The sequence below is a fragment of the Lissotriton helveticus genome, chromosome 12 (assembly GCF_964261635.1).
Source record: "Lissotriton helveticus chromosome 12, aLisHel1.1, whole genome shotgun sequence".
Lineage (NCBI taxonomy): Eukaryota > Metazoa > Chordata > Amphibia > Caudata > Salamandridae > Lissotriton > Lissotriton helveticus.
In genome coordinates, this window is record NC_136073.1 from 854,388,848 (window position 1) to 854,412,749 (window position 23,902).

Genomic DNA, 23,902 nt, shown 5'->3' on the forward strand with positions numbered 1-23,902 from the left:
GGCTATTGGGCGGTACAAGGTACAGCTGGAGGGATCCTTCCCCGATTTGGGAATCACAGATATCAGGGCCTCAGCCATAGTGCCCGTGGTCTCCCCGGCTGTCGCCATGCTATTGAAAAGGGAGACCAGGCAATCGACAAGTTCCGAGGCAAACGACTGGTAAAAATAAGCCGTGTACCCATCAGGCCCCGGGGCTTTATTGGGTTTCAGGGCCTTGATCGCTTCAAGGACTTCCTCCCTAGTAAAGGGGGCAGCCAATTGGTCATTGCTGACGGCAGAGACCTGTGGGAGGGGGAGGCCGGATAAAAAGGCGTCTTGCGCCTCCGCATCTAGAGAATCGCCTGTATAAAGCGTCTCGTAGAACCGCCCAAAAATATCCGCCTTATCCCGGTCCCGATGATGAATCGTGCCTCCCGGGTCCCGGATTCCCCCTATATATTCCCTCTCCCTTTTTTCTCGAAGCTGGCGAGCCAAATGGCGGCCCACCTTGTTCCCCTGAGCATACGAACCCCGGCGCAGCCGCAAGAGGGTTAGTTCAGAGCGGTTGGTGTAGTGCGCCTTCAACTTCCCCCTAATAGCCGTCAGAGGTCGGAGTGTCATGCGAGAAGGATTCAGTTTGTGGGCCCGCTCAAGTCTCTCAAGCTCAGCCTCCAAGGTCTCTCTCTCCTCCCTACGCAGGCTATTAAGAGCTGCATTAAGCCCTATGCAGGTGCCCCTCAGTGAGGCCTTACAAGCATCCCAGGTATTAAACACCGAGGTGTCCGAGCTCGGGTTAAGCGTCAAGAACTCCCTAATGGCTTTCCTGAGTTCCTTACAGGACGCCTCATCACGCACCAAAGCCGCCGGAAAGTACCACTTCCGATACCCATCCCCCCTCACTGACCACTGAAGCTGGAGTGTCAAGAGGCCATGATCTGAGACAGAGAGAGGAAAAATCGTAGAGGCCCGGACATCTCCCCTAAGGGCCTGATTCACAAAAATATGGTCAATGCGTGAGTAGGTGTGGTGCACATGAGAAAAAAACGTATAGTCCCTGGACTGCATATTCACCGCACGCCACCCATCTAGAAGACCCAGCTCCTCCATCCTTTGCTTAGTCATAGCAGAGAATACGCCAGAGTCCGACCTCTGGGCACGGGAGCTATCCACAACCTGATCCCATACCATATTAAAGTCCCCCATAACCACCAGGTGACCCTCGACGAAGGCCCCCACCGCATCCAACAGTCCCTGAAGAAAATTATTTTGCTGGGCATTCGGCACATACACCACTACAAACGTACACAAGCGCCCATGAAGCACCCCTTTAACCATCAGCCACCTGCCATCCTTATCGCTATTCACTCCTAGAGGCTGGAACTGTATAGAGGACCGAAACAGAAGGGCCACCCCTCTATGCTTAGTAGAAGCGGAAGACCTGTATATGAGGGGGAATTGCTTATGTCGGAGCCGGAGCTCATCCCTACGGGCCAGGTGGGTCTCCTGGAGCCCCACCACATCTAATTGGTGATCCAAGAGGTATTTCCACAATTTCAGGCGCTTCTGCGGCGAGTTAAGGCCTTTTATATTCCAGGTACCCAAACTAATAGGCATGTGGGTAGTTCGGGCCTCCCAGCTCTCCAGCAGCTAAATCCAGTAAACCCCCTTCCTCTCGACAATCCCCCTCTCCAGACACCTCCCAGGCCCAGGAAGTCTCCCCTCACACCAGCCCAGACACGCTCAACCGACCACCCGTCGTCACCACCCCTCCCCCCCCATCCCCCAGCCCCCATCCACCCAACAGCACCCCTCCTTTCCCCATTCTGCCCCCCACCTACCCCTCAACTCCCCAACAACCCAAAACACAAACAGAATGAGTCCCAAGGTGGACAGTCCCCGTAGAAAGTCTCCCAGGGGGCGTAGTTGGAGACCCAAGAACGAGTCTCCCAGGGCCAAAGACCGGGGTGTCTTCTCGGAAAGTACATTCATCGCCCCGTTACCTGTAGGTGCGTGCCCCTCCGGCACCAAGGCAAGCAGGACGAAGATCAGGCCGCCCCAGAGCTCTGCTGCGACGGCGGAAGCGTGGCGGAGGCCACAGAGGCCACAGCATTTCCTCGTTCCTGAAGGCTAGTCGTGCGGTCGGGCCTCCTGCGATTCTCCGGGCCCACCCTGTGCCAGGACGATGAACGGCGCCTTCTCCGCGGTGAGGAGCTCCGACGGTCGGGAGTCGGGGTCTCATCCCCAAGTCCCAACAGCTCTTTTGCTTCCCGGAGAGAGCGAATCTGAGCCAACCTGTTCTGCCATCGAAAGATGATCCGGAAAGGGTGCCCCCAGGAATAGGAGACATTGTGCTCTCGGAGGTAGGTAGTGACAGGACGGAACTCGCGCCTTGTGAGAAGTTGGCCTGATGTGCAGTGCTCACTATTCTAGTGATCACTATGTATCAGTCCAAACAACCCTTATTGATTGGTTGTAAGTCAACCTTATAGACCAGCTATCCTAGTAGCATGGATACGAGCAGTCTAAGGCTAAGACTCTAGAGGGCGTGTTAAGCCAGCTGTTTTACCATCACATTACCCCTTGAACACCCAGTGAAAGGACACCACACAAGTGTTATGAAAATAACCAATGTATTTATTAGAATCACAACAACCCTGTACTCTTTATGAGGACAGGGTGCTAGGCACACAACAAAACTCTTACGAAAATACTTAAGTTAGCACGTTATACACAAATGCCCGAGGGGCACGAAAAACCATATATTCTAAAAGTGGAATGCGAAATTACTAGCAGGTAAGTACACTACTAATAGGCTTTGGAATCGCTAGGACTTGACTAGGGAATCGTTAGATTACTTCTAGGAGACCTAGGGGACTCGGGTGCAGAGTGTGCACTCTCACGCGGGATGCGGGACAAAGTCTATGGAGGCTAGTAAAGGCAAAGTTAGTGTTCACGGGCGAACCCGACCTGGTAGGAAGAAAACGACAGTGGATCCTGACCCTAGGATAGTGAGGCTATGCTGGGACACCGAAGTGCCGAAGTTACCTAGCCCAGGGGCTGCAGCTGCATAGGTCTGAAAAGACGTCGGGGATCTCGTTGCCGGACCAGGAGCCTGGAAGGAAGAAGTTGCTGGCAGGCGACCAGTGAAGAAAAGTTCGATGGATCCAAGCCTGGATCAAGGAAGAAGGAAACCTGAAAGCAGAGGGGACCAAGTTCTTGAATCACTAGCCAGTGATTAAGTGGGCACCAGGATGGCACCGGGCGAAGTCACCGCAGTCAGGTGAGTGGGCGACGCTGGCTCTACAGATCTCACGGACCAGGAGGCGTTGTCGGCGACCAGGATGGAGAGGCGAGCTGTCCCACGATGGATGAAGCTGTCGGCGTCGAAGTTACCCAGGATTGGGCAACAAGCCTTGGCTAATTCAAGCCCACGCGGTGGACTCAAAATGGTGTCTTGAGTGGACCAGGAGGGTCCGGGGTGCTCCTCTTTTGGAAGGGAGCAAGGGCCAGCCTGGAGCAACCAGACCAGCAGCAGAAATGTCGTCGGGCGTCGTTCAGAAGGCCACAAGCCAGCGGGCTAGTAGCCAAACAACGCGGTGAGCAGCAAAAAGCAGAAGGGCCCCACGCAGATCGTGGAGATGCTGGGAGGCTGCACTTCGGTGCTGGAGCTGCTCAGGGTCGGGGCTTCTCGGACCCCAAAGCACTCACCAGGAAATTACTCGGCGGGCTTGCTGGAAAGAAGTCGTGCAGTCTTGAAGATGGCCGGTCCCTCGAGGTCTCGTCACACCCACGAATCTCAGCGTGACTGATGATGCAGGTAGAGGTCAGAGGTGCCAGGGAAGCCGGTTCTCGTCGAGCTGGGCAGTCTTGATCCGGAGGAGAGACTTGCAGCAGACCGCAGTGTTCTTAAGATGGTGCCTGCGGATGCAGGGTGACTACTCCTTAGTCACAAGGGAGAAATCTTAGGAAGAAGTCTTGAGTTCCTTTCGAGGAAAGTAGTTTCAGGATTCAAAGATGATCTGATTTGGAAGGGGGCCAGTTCCTACCTTTATCCTGTAAAAAGGGGCTGGCACGCGACTAAGTCCTGCCCTAGGGGTGGGACTAGGAGGGGGGTGGTTACACCCACTTCCTTGGCGGGCTTTTCCCCAGCACAGGGTCTGGAGTGACCCTGGAACTGGTTCCAGCCAGCCTATGCACAGTGAGCACCGGGGTGCCACGTGCAGTCACCTTCCTCTAAAGCCCTGCCTACCTACAATACACAAAACCCTGTCTGGGACGGTGCTGGCACCGCCCCTGGCAGGAAACCCTTTGTCCTTATCTCCTGCTCTGGGAGGACTCCCAGCAGCAGGAGGGCAGACTTGTGTCTCGGTGGCAGCATCCATTTTGTGGAGCTGAGGCTCTGTTTGACTTTAACCGGGGTTAGGGGTTACATACATGTCGTGTCCCTCTAGAAGGGTGGAATGCTAACCCCGTCGCCAGAATTGGCGAGGGGTTAGTATTCCAATTCGTATGACACCTTACTCGACATGTTTTGATAAAGCGATACCAGAGTTGGCATATAACCGCGAGGATTATAATGCACTTAAGAGTATATGGTATGCGATATCATGGAAACGGCTAAGGGATGGATCCCGAAAGCCGCAGACAGGCTCAGCTCATGCCAGAGCACCATCTCACACGATTCCAAGCACTCTGCCTTCAGGATTGTTAAGGCCTGCTATAGGAGTGACTGATAGGAGATCTGTGTGTCCATTTTAGGGTTAGATATAGGTATACTATATCTAAAGCAAAGGGTGATTACACCACCTTGCCCCAGCTGTCAAGCAGCCAGTTGTGTCAGATTTGGATGGCCAGCCAGGGGTGGCATAATACATGCTGCAGCCCCTGGTAGGCCCTGGGTACACCTATGCCCTGGGTACCTAAGGTACACTGTACAGGGACTGGTAAGGTGACTCAGTATCCAATTTAGATATGTACCTAAGGTACATGGAATCCATTTTACAGAGAGAGCAGTAGGCCTGGGGCCCTGAATAGCAGGGTCCCAGGTCAACTAAGTCAGAAAACCAGCAAAACACCAGGCAAAAAGTTGGGGGCAACCATAGTCAGGGATCTACCTTCCTACACGCCTCTTCTGGAGCGTCGTCGCGGCCAAGTCCTGGTAAAGCTGAGGGCGATGATCTCTAAATTGTAGGGAGGGTATGTCTCGCGCCTTCCTCAGAATCCTTTCCTTGAGCTGGAAGTCGTGGACACACACCAGTATATCAGGGGGGGGACCTCCGTTCCGCCGGGGCAGGCCCACTCTATGAACCCGATCCATTCTGATCTCCTGCACGTCTTCCTCATCCAGAATCTGAAGAAAGAGCGCCTGCACATATTCCCGGAGATCCCCCGCCTCACCGTCCCAGGGAACCGCCCGAATGCGAATGTTGTTCCGGCGGGAACGGTTCTCCAGGTCTTCCGCATGGGCCTGCAAGTCTATATTCTGTTCCATCAGGCGGAGCACGTCCTGCTGCAGCAAGTGCACATCATTGGCCATGCTAAGGTCGTGATCTTCCAGGGTGGCCACTCTGTCCCCAATGCCGTCGACGTCCCGCCGCACCTCGCGAAGATCCGACGTCAGCTGGGCGCGAAGCTCCGATATATCATCTTTGATGGAGGTAAAAAGTTCCTTCATGAAGGCCTTAGTTGCGGGGGCCTCATCGTCCGATCTCCCCGATGATGAACTCTGGCCAGGGGAGGCCGGAGCCTGAGAGTTCTTGGCAGCCCCCTCTTTCCCAGCCTTCACTTTGCGGGGATTATTGGCCATCACTGCTCCAGTGCCTTGCTCCCAAGAGTCGGAAGAGCGTCCCGCAGAAGGACGGAGGACGGGCAGGGCCATCACAAGTGCGCCAGTTGTCTCTCACCGCTCCAAGATCCCAAGGCAGTCTCAAGGCGGCCACTACAGGAATGCTGCAGACGCTGGGCAAGCCGGTGCCACCACCTCGATCTCGCTCCGTGCACCCAAAGCCCCAGCCGCAGCAACTAGCTCCAGATGTGCCCCCACCGCAAGCAGGTCCACAACAGTAAGGGAAGCCCCCGCAGCTCCAGCTCCCACCGCAACGCCCGCAGCTATCCACAACCTCAGCTGCGCTGATCGCTCGGGGGGGTCCACCTCTCCCCTCCCTGCCGGCCCCTCAGGTCCAGTCTCGTAAACCAGTCCCCAACACGCAGGGGGGGCCACACCGGAGCTGTATGGTCAATCCGCAGCCTCCCCCGGGCTCTCAGCGACTGTTCACCCAAGTGAAGGGCCCACTGCTCATCCGCCTCCTCACCGCTATGTCTCACACCTCAAGAGGCCCCACAGTCACGACGTCCCACGTCTTCGCCGCGGTCTTCAGGCCTCAGGTCCGGCCAACCACACCTCGTGGGCCCCAGATGAGGGACCCGACTCAGCCAATGATCATAGGGGGGGCCCTCCACAGTCCCCACAGGCCGCCACCACCACCACTCTCCGCAGATCGGGGCGTCCGGACGAGGCCCCCGGCAGCAGGTCAGCACGTCCGGCAGCTAGGCCTCAGACCCCGGCCTCGAGTGCGCCGACAGCCGTAGCGCAATGCCGGGTGCTCGGCCAGGAGGCTCCGCCCCCTCCCCGGCGCCGAGACTGATGCGCCGAGCCGGCCTCCTCTCCGCTGGTTCCCCTCCACTCCGAGGCACCCGGTCTCGATGCCCCCAGCTGCGATGGGCCGTCGGGTCCCCGCCAGGGTCCCCACTCCGTGGTCCGGCCTCGCCCAGGCCCCGGACACCGCCGCCGACCTCGCCTCGCCACCGAGGGCTCAGAGACCGCCGGAAAGCACTCCTCCGTCGGCCGCTTCAGTGATGAGGCTCCGGAGCAGCCCAAAACCCCAGGTAGACACCCGGGGACAGTGCTAGACAAAGCTATTTCAGGGCCCGGCGCCGGAGGGGACAAATGCACGTCCTACTCCGTCGCCATCTTGGCCACGCCCCCCTCCATGACTTTTTTTGTATTGACTTAAAGTTGCTGTGCAAAAGGGAATACAACAAAATATTCATGTAAAGATTATGTTGGATGTATCCCATCCTTCCTTCTGCTGCATGAGAATACCCAATGATTTTCAAACTGTCTGTATTGTATCTGTAGGAACAAGGTTGAAAACTTTTTAATGGTTGACCCCTGATTTGTGGTGAGTTGTAACTGTTTCCTTCACCCAGGATAATTTTTTATGTAAGGGTATCTTTGTGGGTATTTCTCTCTTTCTGCGAAACTCTGCATACGCGGTAGCACCAGCCCCTTCATTGCCTTTAGCTGGAGATGTGATCATCCTCACCTTTTTCATTTCAGAGCCCTCGGTGGAAGAGAAACTACAGAAGCTCCATAATGATATCAAGTTTGCATTAAAAGTGGACAATCCAGTAAGTAGAAAGGTTTGGGAGTTCTGTGGGTGCAGTGGATCTTGTGTTACAGGTGCTACATGTGCAGTGGGTCTTGGATTGCAGGGATCGCGCAGGTGATCGTGGGTCACAGGGATAGTACAGTTGGGATTTGTGGAACCTGACACTGCAGTGGTATGGGTTACAGTAGCCTATTGGTTACCCTAAATAATAGCCAAAGTCCGAGGCAAGAGGGTTACGGAAAGTAATGCAATGGGTACTGTGACAAGGTCACTATAAAAAGATTAGCCCAAGAGTATCTGAAACAGAGGATTACAAGAAATAACCCATTGAGGATATGAATACACCTAGTGGAGTGACAACAGGAAATGTTTCAATGAAAACTGGTAGCAATAGTGATTTAGCGATTGTTGCGTTAAGTACTGGCAGCCTTGCATCATAAACATATACAATAGCCACCTGGTACAAGGTCTTTACATGAAATCTGTTGTAGGGTTGTAGTGGCTAGACTGTACAGGTGATAGTTACATTTAGGCCAAGAATTGGTCATAAATTGAGAACTCCTTTTTAAATTGATCTAAACAAATTAACTATTAATACTGTCCCCATCTCTGCAAGGACTTCATGGTATCCTGTGAGATCCACATAGTAACCTCATTAAAGAAGTCTTGAGAAAAATATGGCACAAATCCCATTTCATTGTCTGGTTCTGTAGTAGGGGATCTCTGTTATAGTCATAATCTAGTGAATAGTCCCGCTCATGTGCGTGGACCCCGGCAATCAAAAATAATCTCTTAAGCTGTCAGAAAACTGCAGAACTGCAAAGACACTTAAGAGATAATTTAAAGACAAATAATGCAGCCTATATCCACAGGCTACACTGTCCAGTACTTCAACTAGAAATTCCACCAAAACACACACACACACACACACACACAACAGCACAGTCTGCCCAGTTTCTTCCATAGAGAAACTTGCCTCTACCAGTAAAATCCTCTGGAATGATAGAGAGAAAGGTATGGACAGACAAGCCCCATAGGCTGCCATTATGTGGCTTAAATAGGATACTGTGCCTTTAAGAGAACCTTCCAGAACTTTCTCCCAGTATCCCAGAATGCATAGCAGGTCCCACTTTCAGTTCTTTTTTCCGGCTCCTGCTAACAGGACCCTGGTGCATTGAGCTCTCCCTTTTTCAAGGGTTTATTGGATTTTGTGCACTTTTTGACTTAAAAGTGTTTTCTGTTGTTAATACTTGGTGTTTATCTTCATTCCTGGGTGTTTGTTCAGGCTTTTAGGGCTCTAAAATGCCTGCTCTGTTTAACAAGTGCCCTGCATGTGGAAGGAAGAAGGCCAAGTCGGATTCACACGACGTCTGCATTCTCTGCCTCCCTGAAGAACTTGTTCCTGAAGGCTGTGACATTTGTCAGACCTTTTCAACAAGGACCCTGAGGGAAAGGCTGAAGATTAGGCTCCAAGGCCTAGAGGAGAGACGGCTGCAGGCGGGTCTGGGCAGGCTGGGAAGGCTCCCTCTGCCCCTGCTGAGGCCTCTGGGGGGCTCCCCAGAGGCAGGAAGACCAGCCAACGATCCCGGTCTCCGTCGACGTCGATTGCATCGACGACTATGTCGAGAGGGATGACGACAGTGTGTTCCCCATCTCCCCGGGGCTCCGGGTCGAGACAGCGTGGAAAGTCGACGTCGAAAGGCCTGGGCAGGCCGCCGTCGAAGTCACCGTCGACGGCGTCTTCGTCGTCGTCGGCGTCATCGAGCCATCGACGTCGAAGGAGGACCAGTAGGCATCGGCTCTCGCCGCCGAGGCGACACCGCCGTTCGCCTTCGAGTGGACGTTCGGCGTCGAGGGGATCCTCGACGTCGAGGACTGCGAGGAAGTGGTCTACGAGGGACAGTCGACGTTTGTCGTCGAGAGCTGACCGCTCGTCGTCGAGGTGGCGGCGCTCGGCGTCGAAGAAGAAACACTCGACGTCGAGGAGACGGCGTTCGACGCCTGAGTCACGGGGTCGACGTTCAATGCCAGAAAAACGACGCTCGACGTCAAGGAGGAAGAGATCGGCGCCTGGGAGCCGTTCTGCCTCCCCAAAACGGCGCAGAAGGAGTTCTGGCGCCAGTAGTCAGGCGGGGTCTGGTGAAGGACGCCGGAGGCGGCGCTCACGTTCTGGAGGGGCTGGTTCGCAGTCCCCTCCTCCTCCGAAGTCGTCACCGGGCTCGGTGTACTCGGTGGTTTATACACCGCCTCGGCCTAAATCGCCTCCTTCTCTACCTAAGGAGGATCCGCCCATTAAACCCCGCTACCTCCTCTGCCACCAATGGGGCATCCACCGCCACCGCTTCCACCGCGTGGGCCTAGGCCTCGGTCGGAGATTCCTCCGGTCCCTCCGCCGCGGTCGACGTCCCTACCCAGGCTACCTACACCTCCGAAGGGGACTCCAAGACCTAAAACCCAGGATAAACCACGGAAGACGCCTCCACGGAAACCTACGGAGCGTCCACGTTCTGGGAGATCGCGCTCCCGTTCCAGGAGGAGGGAAAGATCGCGCCACCGGTCTTCCACACGGTCGAGACGACGCCACAGGAGGCACAGGTCTCGTTCCCAGACAAGGTCCTCGGGGACCAGGGACTATTCTCCGACGTTGTCGGAATCACCTGAGACCAGGGTTTCACCGATTGATGATTTGGTGTCCTTTCAGGAAGTCCTTTTGAGGGGTGCAGCGACGCTGGGCATCTCGTTGACGGTGCCCACGCCCAAGACGTCGGTGATCTTTGAGACGCTGCACCAGAAACATCTATCCCGACCATTGCTACCACTGGTGCCGGGCCTGGAAGAACCGGCCATGGACCTTTTCCTCACCCCAGCGGTGACCAAGGCGGCTCCCTCGAGGCTACAGAAAAAATACCGGGCTCCCGACTCGGATCCAGCCTTCCTGAGGATGGAACCTCCTCCGGATTCTGTGATTGTGACGGCAGCGCGCAAACAGCATGCCACCACTCCATCGTCCACAGTTCCGCCAGATGAGGTGGCTGGATTCTTCTGGAAGATAGGTTTGTGGGACTTCGGCAACTTCTATGAAGGTGGCGAGTGCCACGGCCCTGTTGGGACGATAGGATCGAGCCCTCTGGGAATCCCTCCAGCAGTTTGTGGAACATCTGCCGCGTGAGGAGAGAGAGGATTTCCAGGAAGTTCTGAGCGAGGGGATGTTGGTGGTCGAATCAGGTTATCAGCGCCGCTGCCGATTCCTCCCTGCTGGCGGCACATGGTTTCTGCCATGGGATTAACCAGCGAAGACACGCCTGGCTCCGCCTTACGTCATTAAAACCTGACGCACAACAAAGGGTTGCCAACCTCCCATTCTCTGGCGAAACCCTATTTGGGAAACATGCGGATGACAAAATGGCCCGCATGAAGGCGGAGGCTGAGACGCTCACGGCTGTGGGTTTGGAAAAACCCAAGAAGAGTAAGAAGTCGTACCGCCCGTTCCAGAGACGGTTTGGTGGACAGGGCAGAGGGCGTGGCCAGTCTTCAGGACAACAACAGCAGCAGTTCAGAAGACCGTTCCAAAAGCGCCAGAGGAGGCCACCAGTCGGCAACAGCGACTAAAGGCCCGGCTGGGTCTAGGCCCTGAGCGCTTACTTCCCCTACATCCGTGTGAGAAGTTGGCCTGATGTGCAGTGTTCACTATTCTAGTGATCACTATATATCAGTCCAAACAACCCTTATTGATGATTGGTTGTAAGTCAACCTTATAGACCAGCTATCCTAGTAGCATGGATACGAGCAGTCTAAGGCTAAGACTCTAGAGGGCGTGTTAAGCCAGCTGTTTTACCATCACATTACCCCTTGAACACCCAGTGAAAGGACACCACACAAGTGTTATGAAAATAAACAGTGTATTTATTAGAATCACAACAACCCTGTACTCTTTATGAGGACAGGGTGCTAGGCACACAACAAAACTCTTACGAAAATACTTTTAAGTTAGCACGTTACACAAATGCCCGAGGGGCACGAAAAACCATATACACTAAAAGTGGAATGCGAATTACTAGCAGGTAAGTAACAGTTCTAATAGGCTTTGGAATCGCTAGGACTGGACTAGGGAATCGTTAGATTACTACTAGGAGGCCCAGGGGACTCGGGTGCAGAGTGTGCACTCTCACGCGGGATGCGGGACAAAGTCTATGGAGGCTAGTAAAGGCAAAGTTAGTGTTCACGGGCGAACCCGACCTGGTAGGAAGAAAACGACAGTGGATCCTGACCCTAGGATAGTGAGGCTATGCTGGGACACCGAAGTGCCGAAGTTACCTAGCCCAGGGGCTGCAGCTGCATAGGTCTGAAAAGACGTCGGGAATCTCGTTGCCGGACCAGGAGCCTGGAAGGAAGAAGTTGCTGGCAGGCGCCCAGTGAAGGAAAGTTCGATGGATCCAAGCCTGGATCAAGGAAGAAGAAAACCTGAAAGCAGAGGGGACCAAGTTCTTGAATCACTAGCCAGTGATTAAGTGGGCACCAGGATGGCACCGGGCGAAGTCACCGCAGTCAGGTGAGTGGGCGCTGCTGGGCTCTGCAGTCTCTCGGACCAGGAGGCGTTGTCGGCGACCAGGATGGAGGTGCGAGCTGTCCCACGAAGGATGAAGTCGTTGGCGTCGAAGTTACCCAGGATTGGGCAACAAGCCTTGGCTAATTCAAGCCCACGCGGTGGACTCAAAATGGCGTCTTGAGTGGACCAGGAGGGTCCAGGGTGCTCCTCTTCTGGGAGGGAGCAAGGGCCAGTCTGGAGCAACCAGACCAGCAGCAGAAATGTCGTCGGGCGTCGTCAGGAAGGCCACAAGCCAACGGGCTAGTAGCCAAACAACGCGGTGAGCAGCAGAAGGCAGAAGGGCCCCACGCCGATCGTGGAGATGCTGGGGGGCTGCTCTTCGGTGCTGGAGCTGCTCAGGGTGGGGGCTTCTCGGACCCCAAAGCACTCACCAGGTAATTACTCGGTGGGCTTGCTGCAGAAGTCGTGCAGTCTTGGCGATGGCCGGTCCCTCGAGGTCTCGTCGCACCCACGGTTCTCAGCTGTGCTGTAGAGGTGGGTAGAGGTCAGAGGTGCCAGGGAAGCCGGGTCTCGTCGAGCTGGGCAGTCGGATTCCGGAGGAAGGACGTGCAGCAGACCGCAGTGTTCTTAGATGGTGCCTGCGGATGCATGGTGACTACTCCTTAGCCACAAGGGAGAATCTTGAGGAAGAAATCGTGAAGTCCTTTCGTGGAAAGTGGTATCTTGATTCCAAAGATGATCTGATTTGGAAGGGGGCCAGTCTCTCTCTTTATCCTGTAAAAAGGGGCTGGCACGCGACTAAGTCCTGCCCTATGGGTGGGACTAGGAGGGGGGTGGTTACACCCACTTCCTTGGCGGGCTTTTCCCCAGCACAGGGTCTGGAGTGACCCTGGAACTGGTTCCAGCCAGCCTATGCACAGTGAGCACCGGGGTGCCACTTGCAGTCACCTTCCTCTAAAGCCCTGCCTACCTACAATACACAAAACCCTGTCTGGGACGGTGCTGGCACCGCCCCTGGCAGGAAACCCTTTGTCCTTATCTCCTGCTCTGGGAGGACTCCCAGCAGCAGGAGGGCAGACTTGTGTCTCGGTGGCAGCATCCATTTTGTGGAGCTGAGGCTCTGTTCGACTTTAACCGGGGTTAGGGGTTACATGCATGTCGTGTCCCTCTAGAAGGGTGGAATGCTAACCCCGTCGCCAGAATTGGCGAGGGGTTAGTATTCCAATTCGTATGACACCTTACTCGACATGTTTTGATAAAGCGATACCAGAGTTGGCACATAACCGCGAGGATTATAATGCACTTAAGAGTATATGGTATGCGATATCATGGAAACGGCTAAGGGATGGGTCCCGAAAGCCGCAGACAGGCTCAGCTCATGCCAGAGCACCATCTCACACGATTCCAAGCACTCTGCCTTCAGGATTGTTAAGGCCTGCCATAGGAGTGACTGATAGGAGATCTGTGTGTCCATTTTTAGGGTTAGATATAGGTATACTATATCTAAAGCAAAGGGTGATTACACCACCTTGCCCCAGCTGTCAAGCAGCCAGTTGTGTCAGATTTGGATGGCCAGCCAGGGGTGGCATAATACATGCTGCAGCCCCTGGTAGGCCTTGGGTACCTATGCCCTGGGTACCTAAGGTACACTGTACAGGGACTGATAAGGTGACTCAGTATCCAATTTAGATATGTACCTAGGTACATGGAATCCATTTTACAGAGAGAGCAGTAGGCCTGGGGCCCTGAATAGCAGGGTCCCAGGTCAACTAAGTCAGAAAACCAGCAAAACACCAGGCAAAAAGTTGGGGGCAACCATAGTCAGGGATCAACCTTCCTACATAACCCCCCCCCCAAACGAAAGGAGATAAGGCTATCCTTGTCCAGGTAAGCCTATATTGCCTAAGTGGCCATTTAAGGAAGTACCAGCACTGGCATGGTTACCCCCTATGTCATGGTCCACTAAGCAACCCCTCACCCTAAGGGTGTCTGAGGGTCTCCACCATAGGGAATCTCTACCTGTGGTGTGTTTTGTCAAAGAAAAAGGCTGGTGCTGAAATGGAGTACTGAAGTGAGGCTCCACTAACTTTGGGCTCAGCTTCCTCCAATCATCATCCACCATAGAGGCCTTCCTTTCCAAGACTGAGTTGTTTTGGGCTCTCAGGGTCAACCTCTGGCTACCTACAGCTGGAGGTTGGGTCCCTCTGTTTGGCTTACTGGAGGGACAGGTCAGGTCTGGGGCCCTCAGGTCCCAAGTTTGGCTGTGCCCAACAGTGTCCATCTGTGGGAGGTCCCTAACTATTTTTAAGGGGGATCCCTCAGGAGTATGTTTTATTTTCACTTGGCTAGGACTACTAGCTTCAGTGCCCTTAATCTGCTGATTGGGAAATTCTTTTGGACAGGGGGCCCCTTGGGGTCCAACACTGGCCTCCCTGACCTCTACAGCCCTGGGCTGACTGAGGCAGGGTAGAGAGGGGCAGGTTACCTGCTCCAGACTGGGTCCCACCTTGGAAGGGTCCACTGACATCAGGGGTTCTGCCAGGCTAGGCCTGACTACCTCTGTGGCAGTTTCTTCACAAGGGGTCAGATCAGTTCCCTGAGGAGGCTGATCTTTTCCTAAAGTCTGGTGGGAGGGAGATTTCTCTTCCTCCTCAATACTCTCTGTCTGAGTGGAGTGATCCATAGTTTCAGGCTTCACAACACTATCATCTGTCTGAGTTTGAGCTGTGGCCATCACAACTCTCCCAACCTTTTCAGGAGGGGGCTCAGTTTGGGTGTGGGCTGTTACCATGACAGCCTTGACAACCTGTTCTGGGAAGGAAGTTGTCTGAGATTGGGTTGTGACTGGCACAACCCTCCTGACCTGTTCAGGGAGGACATCTTGGACTGGGGCTGTGGCTACCACTGCCCCACTAACCTTACCATGGATGTTTACCATTTTAGAATGGGTTTCTTGCTCTACTTCAGCCCAGGCTGAGAGCTCTAAATCATTCCCAAGTAGGCAATCTACAGGCAAGTTTGGTGACACTGCCACTCTCTTGTGGCCAGTGACACCTCCCCAGCTGAGATTGACCACTGCCATGGGATGATCTCTCTGTACTCCATCAATATTGGTCACCTGGTATGTGGCACCAGGTAAAAGTTGCCTTGAGGGGACTAGACTCTCAGTCACCATAGTGATGCTAGCCCCTGTATCTCTATAGGCCTCAACTTTTATACCATTGATGAGGGGCTCCTGTCTGTACTTGCCCAAAGTGTTGGGACAAGTTGTGAAGTTGGCAAACCCCATGCCAGTCTCACAGACAAGAGTATCTAAGTCAGGGGACCTGGTTAGGCCAGAGTCCCCAGGAACTCCCAAAGTAAATGCACCCAAATTCTTGGGGGCACTCCCACCACCTGGGGGATTACTACTAGTAGTAACAGGAGGTTTGGGATTGTTACTTGGGGGTATGTTTTCCTTATTGTTATTCTTGGGGCAACTGCTGTCAGTTTTTAAATGACCCACCTGTTTACAGGGATAACAATAAGGTTTCTTCTGGTTGTTGGAAGGATTCTGGGACCCACCCCCCTCAGAGGATTTTTGGGGCCCTGATGTGGTTTGATCTGTAGATTTATTCCCACCCTTCTCTTGAGGCTTGGTTGATTCCTTTTTCTGGTCACCACCTTGGTTCTTGGGCCTAATCCTGGTTCTGACCCATTTGTCTGCCCTCTTACCCAATTCTTGTGGAGAGGTCAGATCAGAGTCTACCAGGTGCTGGTGTAATAACTGGTTCTGACAATTATTTAAGACTTGCTCTCTCATAATTAGATTATACAATCCCTTGAAATCAGTAACCTTACTACCCAGTAGCCAGCCTTCCAAAGCCTTAGTGGCACAATCAACAAAGTCAGACCAGTCCTGAGACTGAGTTTTCTGGGTGTCTCTGAACAGCAACCTGTACTGCTCAGTGGTTAAACCAAACCCATCAACCAGTGCATTTTTCAGGACCTGGTAATTGTTAGCATCCTCAACTCTAGTAGTGAGGAGCTTATCTCTACCTTTGCCATCAAAGGAGAGCCACAGTATAGCTGCCCACTGACTCTGGGGAATGCTCTGCACAGTGCAGGCCCTCTCCAGAGCAGCCATCCATTTCTGGATGTCATCCCCTTGCTTAAAGGGGGGCACTATTTTAGTCAGGTGTTTAGTATCTAAACCCTTCTCTCTATCTCTTGGGAGATTGCTGCCACCAGTGGGAGCTAGCCCACTCATCTGCTGCTCTCTTGCCAGGGCAAGCTTCTCTTTGGCCAGGGCAATTTCTTCCCTTTCAATCCTCAGTTCAGCTTGTCTCATCCTAGCCTCATGCTCCTTTCTCTGAGGGGAAGTAAATCTCCTCTGTGGAGGATTCCTCCTCCCCTGAGAAGAGGCATTAGAGTGCAGAGATCTATTGGAGTCCCTAGAAAGAGATCTATCTCTCCTAACTCCAAGGTTAGGCCCACTTCGGGTTAGTACTGGGGGTCCCCCAGATCCTAGCCCAAGTAAGTCTAAGTTGGTCCTAGTTAGCCTTCTGACTACCTCAAGACCTTTGTCTACCTCATCCCCAGAGAGTACCTCCTGATCCTCCTCCTCAACTGCTGAATCAGTGTTGGGGAGGTCTGGATCCCCAGAGGTTCCCTCTAAGGCTGGCATGCTCTCATGTAACTGAGAGAGCTTTCTGGCATCATATGTCTCTAAGAGACCTATCAGAAAGGGAATGGTGGGGTTAGACCCCTGCTTCAGTTTCCTGGAGACACAGATTTGTCTCATCTCCTGAAAACTGAGAGCTGCATATCTTGAAGTGACCTGTGGAGGGTCAACACTGACCAGGGGAGTCTCAGTAGAGTCCCCCTGAGTCGACATGCTTTTCTAGTGAGGTGTAAGTGGTGCACTTACCTACACTATATGTTTGCCTACTGATCCCTTGCTAGAGTTGTAGTTTAGGGTGTGCTAGGCCCTAGGAGCTACAACAGCTGGTTCAGTAGAACTCAGAGTATTCTAAGCTAAGTTATATGTACCTTTAGTACTTATGTGATCTTTCACAAGATATTCTTAGGGCATGTGTGGTAAAACAACAGCAAGCTCAAATCCCAACCGCTGCTCACCAATGTGAGAAGTTGGCCTGATGTGCAGTGTTCACTATTCTTGTGGAGAGGTCAGATCAGAGTCTACCAGGTGCTGGTGTAATAACTGGTTCTGACAATTATTTAAGACTTGCTCTCTCATAATTAGATTATACAATCCCTTGAAATCAGTAACCTTACTACCCAGTAGCCAGCCTTCCAAAGCCTTAGTGGCACAATCAACAAAGTCAGACCAGTCCTGAGACTGAGTTTTCTGGGTGTCTCTGAACAGCAACCTGTACTGCTCAGTGGTTAAACCAAACCCATCAACCAGTGCATTTTTCAGGACCTGGTAATTGTTAGCATCCTCAACTCTAGTAGTGAGGAGCTTATCTCTACCTTTGCCATCAAAGGAGAGCCACAGTATAGCTGCCCACTGACTCTGGGGAATGCTCTGCACAGTGCAGGCCCTCTCCAGAGCAGCCATCCATTTCTGGATGTCATCCCCTTGCTTAAAGGGGGGCACTATTTTAGTCAGGTGTTTAGTATCTAAACCCTTCTCTCTATCTCTTGGGAGATTGCTGCCACCAGTGGGAGCTAGCCCACTCATCTGCTGCTCTCTTGCCAGGGCAAGCTTCTCTTTGGCCAGGGCAATTTCTTCCCTTTCAATCCTCAGTTCAGCTTGTCTCATCCTAGCCTCATGCTCCTTTCTCTGAGGGGAAGTAAATCTCCTCTGTGGAGGATTCCTCCTCCCCTGAGAAGAGGCATTAGAGTGCAGAGATCTATTGGAGTCCCTAGAAAGAGATCTATCTCTCCTAACTCCAAGGTTAGGCCCACTTCGGGTTAGTACTGGGGGTCCCCCAGATCCTAGCCCAAGTAAGTCTAAGTTGGTCCTAGTTAGCCTTCTGACTACCTCAAGACCTTTGTCTACCTCATCCCCAGAGAGTACCTCCTGATCCTCCTCCTCAACTGCTGAATCAGTGTTGGGGAGGTCTGGATCCCCAGAGGTTCCCTCTAAGGCTGGCATGCTCTCATGTAACTGAGAGAGCTTTCTGGCATCATATGTCTCTAAGAGACCTATCAGAAAGGGAATGGTGGGGTTAGACCCCTGCTTCAGTTTCCTGGAGACACAGATTTGTCTCATCTCCTGAAAACTGAGAGCTGCATATCTTGAAGTGACCTGTGGAGGGTCAACACTGACCAGGGGAGTCTCAGTAGAGTCCCCCTGAGTCGACATGCTTTTCTAGTGAGGTGTAAGTGGTGCACTTACCTACACTATATGTTTGCCTACTGATCCCTTGCTAGAGTTGTAGTTTAGGGTGTGCTAGGCCCTAGGAGCTACAACAGCTGGTTCAGTAGAACTCAGAGTATTCTAAGCTAAGTTATATGTACCTTTAGTACTTATGTGATCTTTCACAAGATATTCTTAGGGCATGTGTGGTAAAACAACAGCAAGCTCAAATCCCACCGCTGCCACCAATGTGAGAAGTTGGCCTGATGTGCAGTGTTCACTATTCTAGTGATCACTATATATCAGTCCAAACAACCCTTATTGATGATTGGTTGTAAGTCAACCTTATAGACCAGCTATCCTAGTAGCATGGATACGAGCAGTCTAAGGCTAAGACTCTAGAGGGCGTGTTAAGCCAGCTGTTTTACCATCACATTACCCCTTGAACACCCAGTGAAAGGACACCACACAAGTGTTATGAAAATAAACAGTGTATTTATTAGAATCACAACAACCCTGTACTCTTTATGAGGACAGGGTGCTAGGCACACAACAAAACTCTTACGAAAATACTTTTAAGTTAGCACGTTACACAAATGCCCGAGGGGCACGAAAAACCATATACACTAAAAGTGGAATGCGAATTACTAGCAGGTAAGTAACAGTTCTAATAGGCTTTGGAATCGCTAGGACTGGACTAGGGAATCGTTAGATTACTACTAGGAGGCCCAGGGGACTCGGGTGCAGAGTGTGCACTCTCACGCGGGATGCGGGACAAAGTCTATGGAGGCTAGTAAAGGCAAAGTTAGTGTTCACGGGCGAACCCGACCTGGTAGGAAGAAAACGACAGTGGATCCTGACCCTAGGATAGTGAGGCTATGCTGGGACACCGAAGTGCCGAAGTTACCTAGCCCAGGGGCTGCAGCTGCATAGGTCTGAAAAGACGTCGGGAATCTCGTTGCCGGACCAGGAGCCTGGAAGGAAGAAGTTGCTGGCAGGCGCCCAGTGAAGGAAAGTTCGATGGATCCAAGCCTGGATCAAGGAAGAAGAAAACCTGAAAGCAGAGGGGACCAAGTTCTTGAATCACTAGCCAGTGATTAAGTGGGCACCAGGATGGCACCGGGCAAAGTCACCGCAGTCAGGTGAGTGGGCGCTGCTGGGCTCTGCAGTCTCTCGGACCAGGAGGCGTTGTCGGCGACCAGGATGGAGGTGCGAGCTGTCCCACGAAGGATGAAGTCGTTGGCGTCGAAGTTACCCAGGATTGGGCAACAAGCCTTGGCTAATTCAAGCCCACGCGGTGGACTCAAAATGGCGTCTTGAGTGGACCAGGAGGGTCCAGGGTGCTCCTCTTCTGGGAGGGAGCAAGGGCCAGTCTGGAGCAACCAGACCAGCAGCAGAAATGTCGTCGGGCGTCGTCAGGAAGGCCACAAGCCAACGGGCTAGTAGCCAAACAACGCGGTGAGCAGCAGAAGGCAGAAGGGCCCCACGCCGATCGTGGAGATGCTGGGGGGCTGCTCTTCGGTGCTGGAGCTGCTCAGGGTGGGGGCTTCTCGGACCCCAAAGCACTCACCAGGTAATTACTCGGTGGGCTTGCTGTGCAGAAGTCGTGCAGTCTTGGCGATGGCCGGTCCCTCGAGGTCTCGTCGCACCCACGGTTCTCAGCTGTGCTGTAGAGGTGGGTAGAGGTCAGAGGTGCCAGGGAAGCCGGGTCTCGTCGAGCTGGGCAGTCGGATTCCGGAGGAAGGACGTGCAGCAGACCGCAGTGTTCTTAGATGGTGCCTGCGGATGCATGGTGACTACTCCTTAGCCACAAGGGAGAATCTTGAGGAAGAAATCGTGAAGTCCTTTCGTGGAAAGTGGTATCTTGATTCCAAAGATGATCTGATTTGGAAGGGGGCCAGTCTCTCTCTTTATCCTGTAAAAAGGGGCTGGCACGCGACTAAGTCCTGCCCTATGGGTGGGACTAGGAGGGGGGTGGTTACACCCACTTCCTTGGCGGGCTTTTCCCCAGCACAGGGTCTGGAGTGACCCTGGAACTGGTTCCAGCCAGCCTATGCACAGTGAGCACCGGGGTGCCACTTGCAGTCACCTTCCTCTAAAGCCCTGCCTACCTACAATACACAAAACCCTGTCTGGGACGGTGCTGGCACCGCCCCTGGCAGGAAACCCTTTGTCCTTATCTCCTGCTCTGGGAGGACTCCCAGCAGCAGGAGGGCAGACTTGTGTCTCGGTGGCAGCATCCATTTTGTGGAGCTGAGGCTCTGTTCGACTTTAACCGGGGTTAGGGGTTACATGCATGTCGTGTCCCTCTAGAAGGGTGGAATGCTAACCCCGTCGCCAGAATTGGCGAGGGGTTAGTATTCCAATTCGTATGACACCTTACTCGACATGTTTTGATAAAGCGATACCAGAGTTGGCACATAACCGCGAGGATTATAATGCACTTAAGAGTATATGGTATGCGATATCATGGAAACGGCTAAGGGATGGGTCCCGAAAGCCGCAGACAGGCTCAGCTCATGCCAGAGCACCATCTCACACGATTCCAAGCACTCTGCCTTCAGGATTGTTAAGGCCTGCCATAGGAGTGACTGATAGGAGATCTGTGTGTCCATTTTTAGGGTTAGATATAGGTATACTATATCTAAAGCAAAGGGTGATTACACCACCTTGCCCCAGCTGTCAAGCAGCCAGTTGTGTCAGATTTGGATGGCCAGCCAGGGGTGGCATAATACATGCTGCAGCCCCTGGTAGGCCTTGGGTACCTATGCCCTGGGTACCTAAGGTACACTGTACAGGGACTGATAAGGTGACTCAGTATCCAATTTAGATATGTACCTAGGTACATGGAATCCATTTTACAGAGAGAGCAGTAGGCCTGGGGCCCTGAATAGCAGGGTCCCAGGTCAACTAAGTCAGAAAACCAGCAAAACACCAGGCAAAAAGTTGGGGGCAACCATAGTCAGGGATCAACCTTCCTACAATCCGTTACCCACTCGGGTGGGGGGGAGCGGTCAATATTTTCTGGCAGAGTGGAGAAAAATTACTCCGGACAAGTGGGTGCTGAATATTGTTTGCAATGGATACAGTCTTCGGTTCACCAGCCCCCCTCCATCAATTCCTCTGGTCAGCTCACAGTATCAACTGCGTGAGCTCCAAGCGGAGGCAGATATCCTGTTAAGGAAAAGGGCGATAGAAGACGTACCTCTGTCTCAAAGAGGAAGAGGTCTGTACTCCAGGTTCTTCCTGGTCTGCAAGAAGGACAAGAACGAGTTCAGGCCCATTCTGGACTTGCGGCAGGCAAACAAGTGGATTCGCAGGGAAAAGTTTTGCATGCTGTCGTTGCATCAGATCTATCCTCAGTTGCAACAAGGGGACTGGCTGTGTGCCATAGACCTACAGGATGCGTACTTCCATGTGCCCATGCACACAAACACAGGAAGTTCCTGCGGTTCCAAGTCGGCACCAATCACTATGAATACACAGTACTCCCATTCGGACTGAAGTCCGCGCAGAGAACATTCTCGAAGTGCATGGCGGTGGTAGCAGCGCACCTGAGAAAGAACAAGGTGTTCGTCTACCCGTACCTGGACGATTGGTTGATCAAGCCCTCCTCCTTCTCGGAAGCTCAAGCGGATTTCCAGAAGACGTGCGTTCTATTGAACAAGTTGGGGTTGCACATCAACATGTCCAAGTCTGTCCCGACTCCAGTCCAGTGCATACAGTACTTGGGAGCCTCCATCAATACGCTGTCAGCAAGCGTGTCTCCTTCGGAGGAGCGACGGTTATCACTCCTTCGGAAGGCTCAGGCTCTTATGACCACTCCATCCACAACAGTGAGGACGGTGTCTTCTCTACTGGGGTCGATGGCCTCTTGTATCTTCCTAACGCCACACGCACGACTGCACATGAGACCGTTGCAGGAGTGCTTGGAGGACCAGTGGGATCAGAGGAAAGGATCCTGGGACGACAGGATACGACTATCTCTGTATGCTCTTCAGTCTCTGAATTGGTGGTGTTCGGCGGAGAATCTCCTGAGAGGGGTTTCCTTCCACAAGGACATTCCCACACAGACTATCGTGACGGATGCTTCTCTCCATGGCTAGGGAGCGCACTCCGGAGATCTGCAAATTCAAGGGACGTGGTCCCCGACGGAGTCCACGTACCACATCAATTTCCTGGAACTCAGAGCTGTTCACTTGGCGCTGAAGGCCTTTCATCCGTCCTTCCTGACCAACTCTCTGCTTGTGCAAACGGACAATACGACCACGATGTATTACCTCAACAAGCAGGGGGCTCGAGATCACGCACCCTGTCACAGGAGGCGCAGGCGATCTGGCGCTGGCTTCTGGCCAGAGGACTGACGATAACTGCTACCCATCTGCCAGGTGTGCAGAATGTTCAGGCGGACGCACTGAGCAGACTGATTCAGGAAAACCACGAATGGGTCATTAACGACGAAGTACTAGGAGAAGTCTTCGCACGGTGGGGAACTCCAGACGTAGATCTGTTTGCCACAGCAGAAAACAGCAAATGCCGAGACTTCGCCTCCAGGTACTACCAGCGGGGGACGCTGGGAAATGCGCCATGGATCGACTGGTCGAACAGCTTTCTGTACGCTTTTCCACCCATTCCCCTGATTCCGGCAGTGCTCATCAAGCTGGCCCGGTCCAGGGCGCGGATGATCCTTATTGCTCCGGAATGGCCCAGGCAGTGGTGGCTCACGGACCTGCTTCACCGGTCTCTCCTTCCGCACATACGGCTGCCGTGCAGGCTGGACCTTCTCACGAAGTTCGGGGGACAGATGTTACACCCCAACCTCTCGTCTTTGAGTTTGGCGGGATGGCTTCTGAGAGAGTGCAATATGGCCATTTGAATCTGCCCGAAGATTGCATGGACATTCTGAAGGAGTCTAAGCGACCTTCCACTCGAACTTCCTATGCTTACAAGTGGAAGAGGTTCTGTAGTAGGGGATCTCTGTGTATAGTCATAATCTAGTGAATAGTCCCGCCCATGTGCGTGGACCCCGGAGCAATCAAAAATAATCTTAGTGTCAAAAAATACAGAAATGCATAGACACTTAAGAGAGAATTTAAAGACAGATAATGCAGCCAAAAAGGCTAACACTGTCCAGTACTTCAACTAGAAATTCCACCATAAAATCCACAAAACAGCAAAGCCTGTACAGATTTCCCTTGCTTAACAGCAAAATCCCTCAGAAATGATAGAGAGAAGAACCTGGACAGACAAGCCCCATAGGCTGCCATTATGTGGCTTAAATAGGATACTGTGCCTTTAAGGAACCTTCCAGAACCTTCTCCCAGTATCCCAGAATGCATAGCAGGTCCAACTTAGTTTCAGTTCTTTTTTCCGGCTCCTGCAAGCAGGACCCTGGAGCATTGAGCTCTCCCTTTTCAAGGGTTTTGTTAGTGTTTTTTCACAAAAATCGATTTTTGTGCTTTTAAAGTACTTTGGTGACTTTCTTCTTGGGTTTCTGCACTCTTCTGCTGTCAATAATGCCTGCATTATTTGACAAATGCCCGGAGTGCTCCAGGAAGAAGGCCAAATCAGACCCCCATGAGGTCTGTATCCTCTGCCTTCCCTCTTCCCACACCCCTGAGGATTGTGTGATCTGTAGAGGCTTCTCTGGAAGGACCCTGAAGGACAGGAGAAAAATCA

General features: G+C 52.9%; 1 protein-coding gene across 2 annotated transcripts in view; it reads left to right on the forward strand.

Annotated features, from left to right (window-relative positions):
• HDGFL2 (HDGF like 2) overlaps positions 1-23,902 on the forward strand; it is a 130,817-nt gene that overhangs the window by 58,846 nt on the left and 48,069 nt on the right. For both annotated transcript variants that reach the window (XM_078668584.1, XM_078668583.1), the window contains exon 12: positions 7,319-7,389. In XM_078668584.1, coding sequence (XP_078524710.1) covers positions 7,319-7,389 — 71 coding nt within the window. The remainder of the gene's footprint in view (positions 1-7,318; positions 7,390-23,902) is intronic.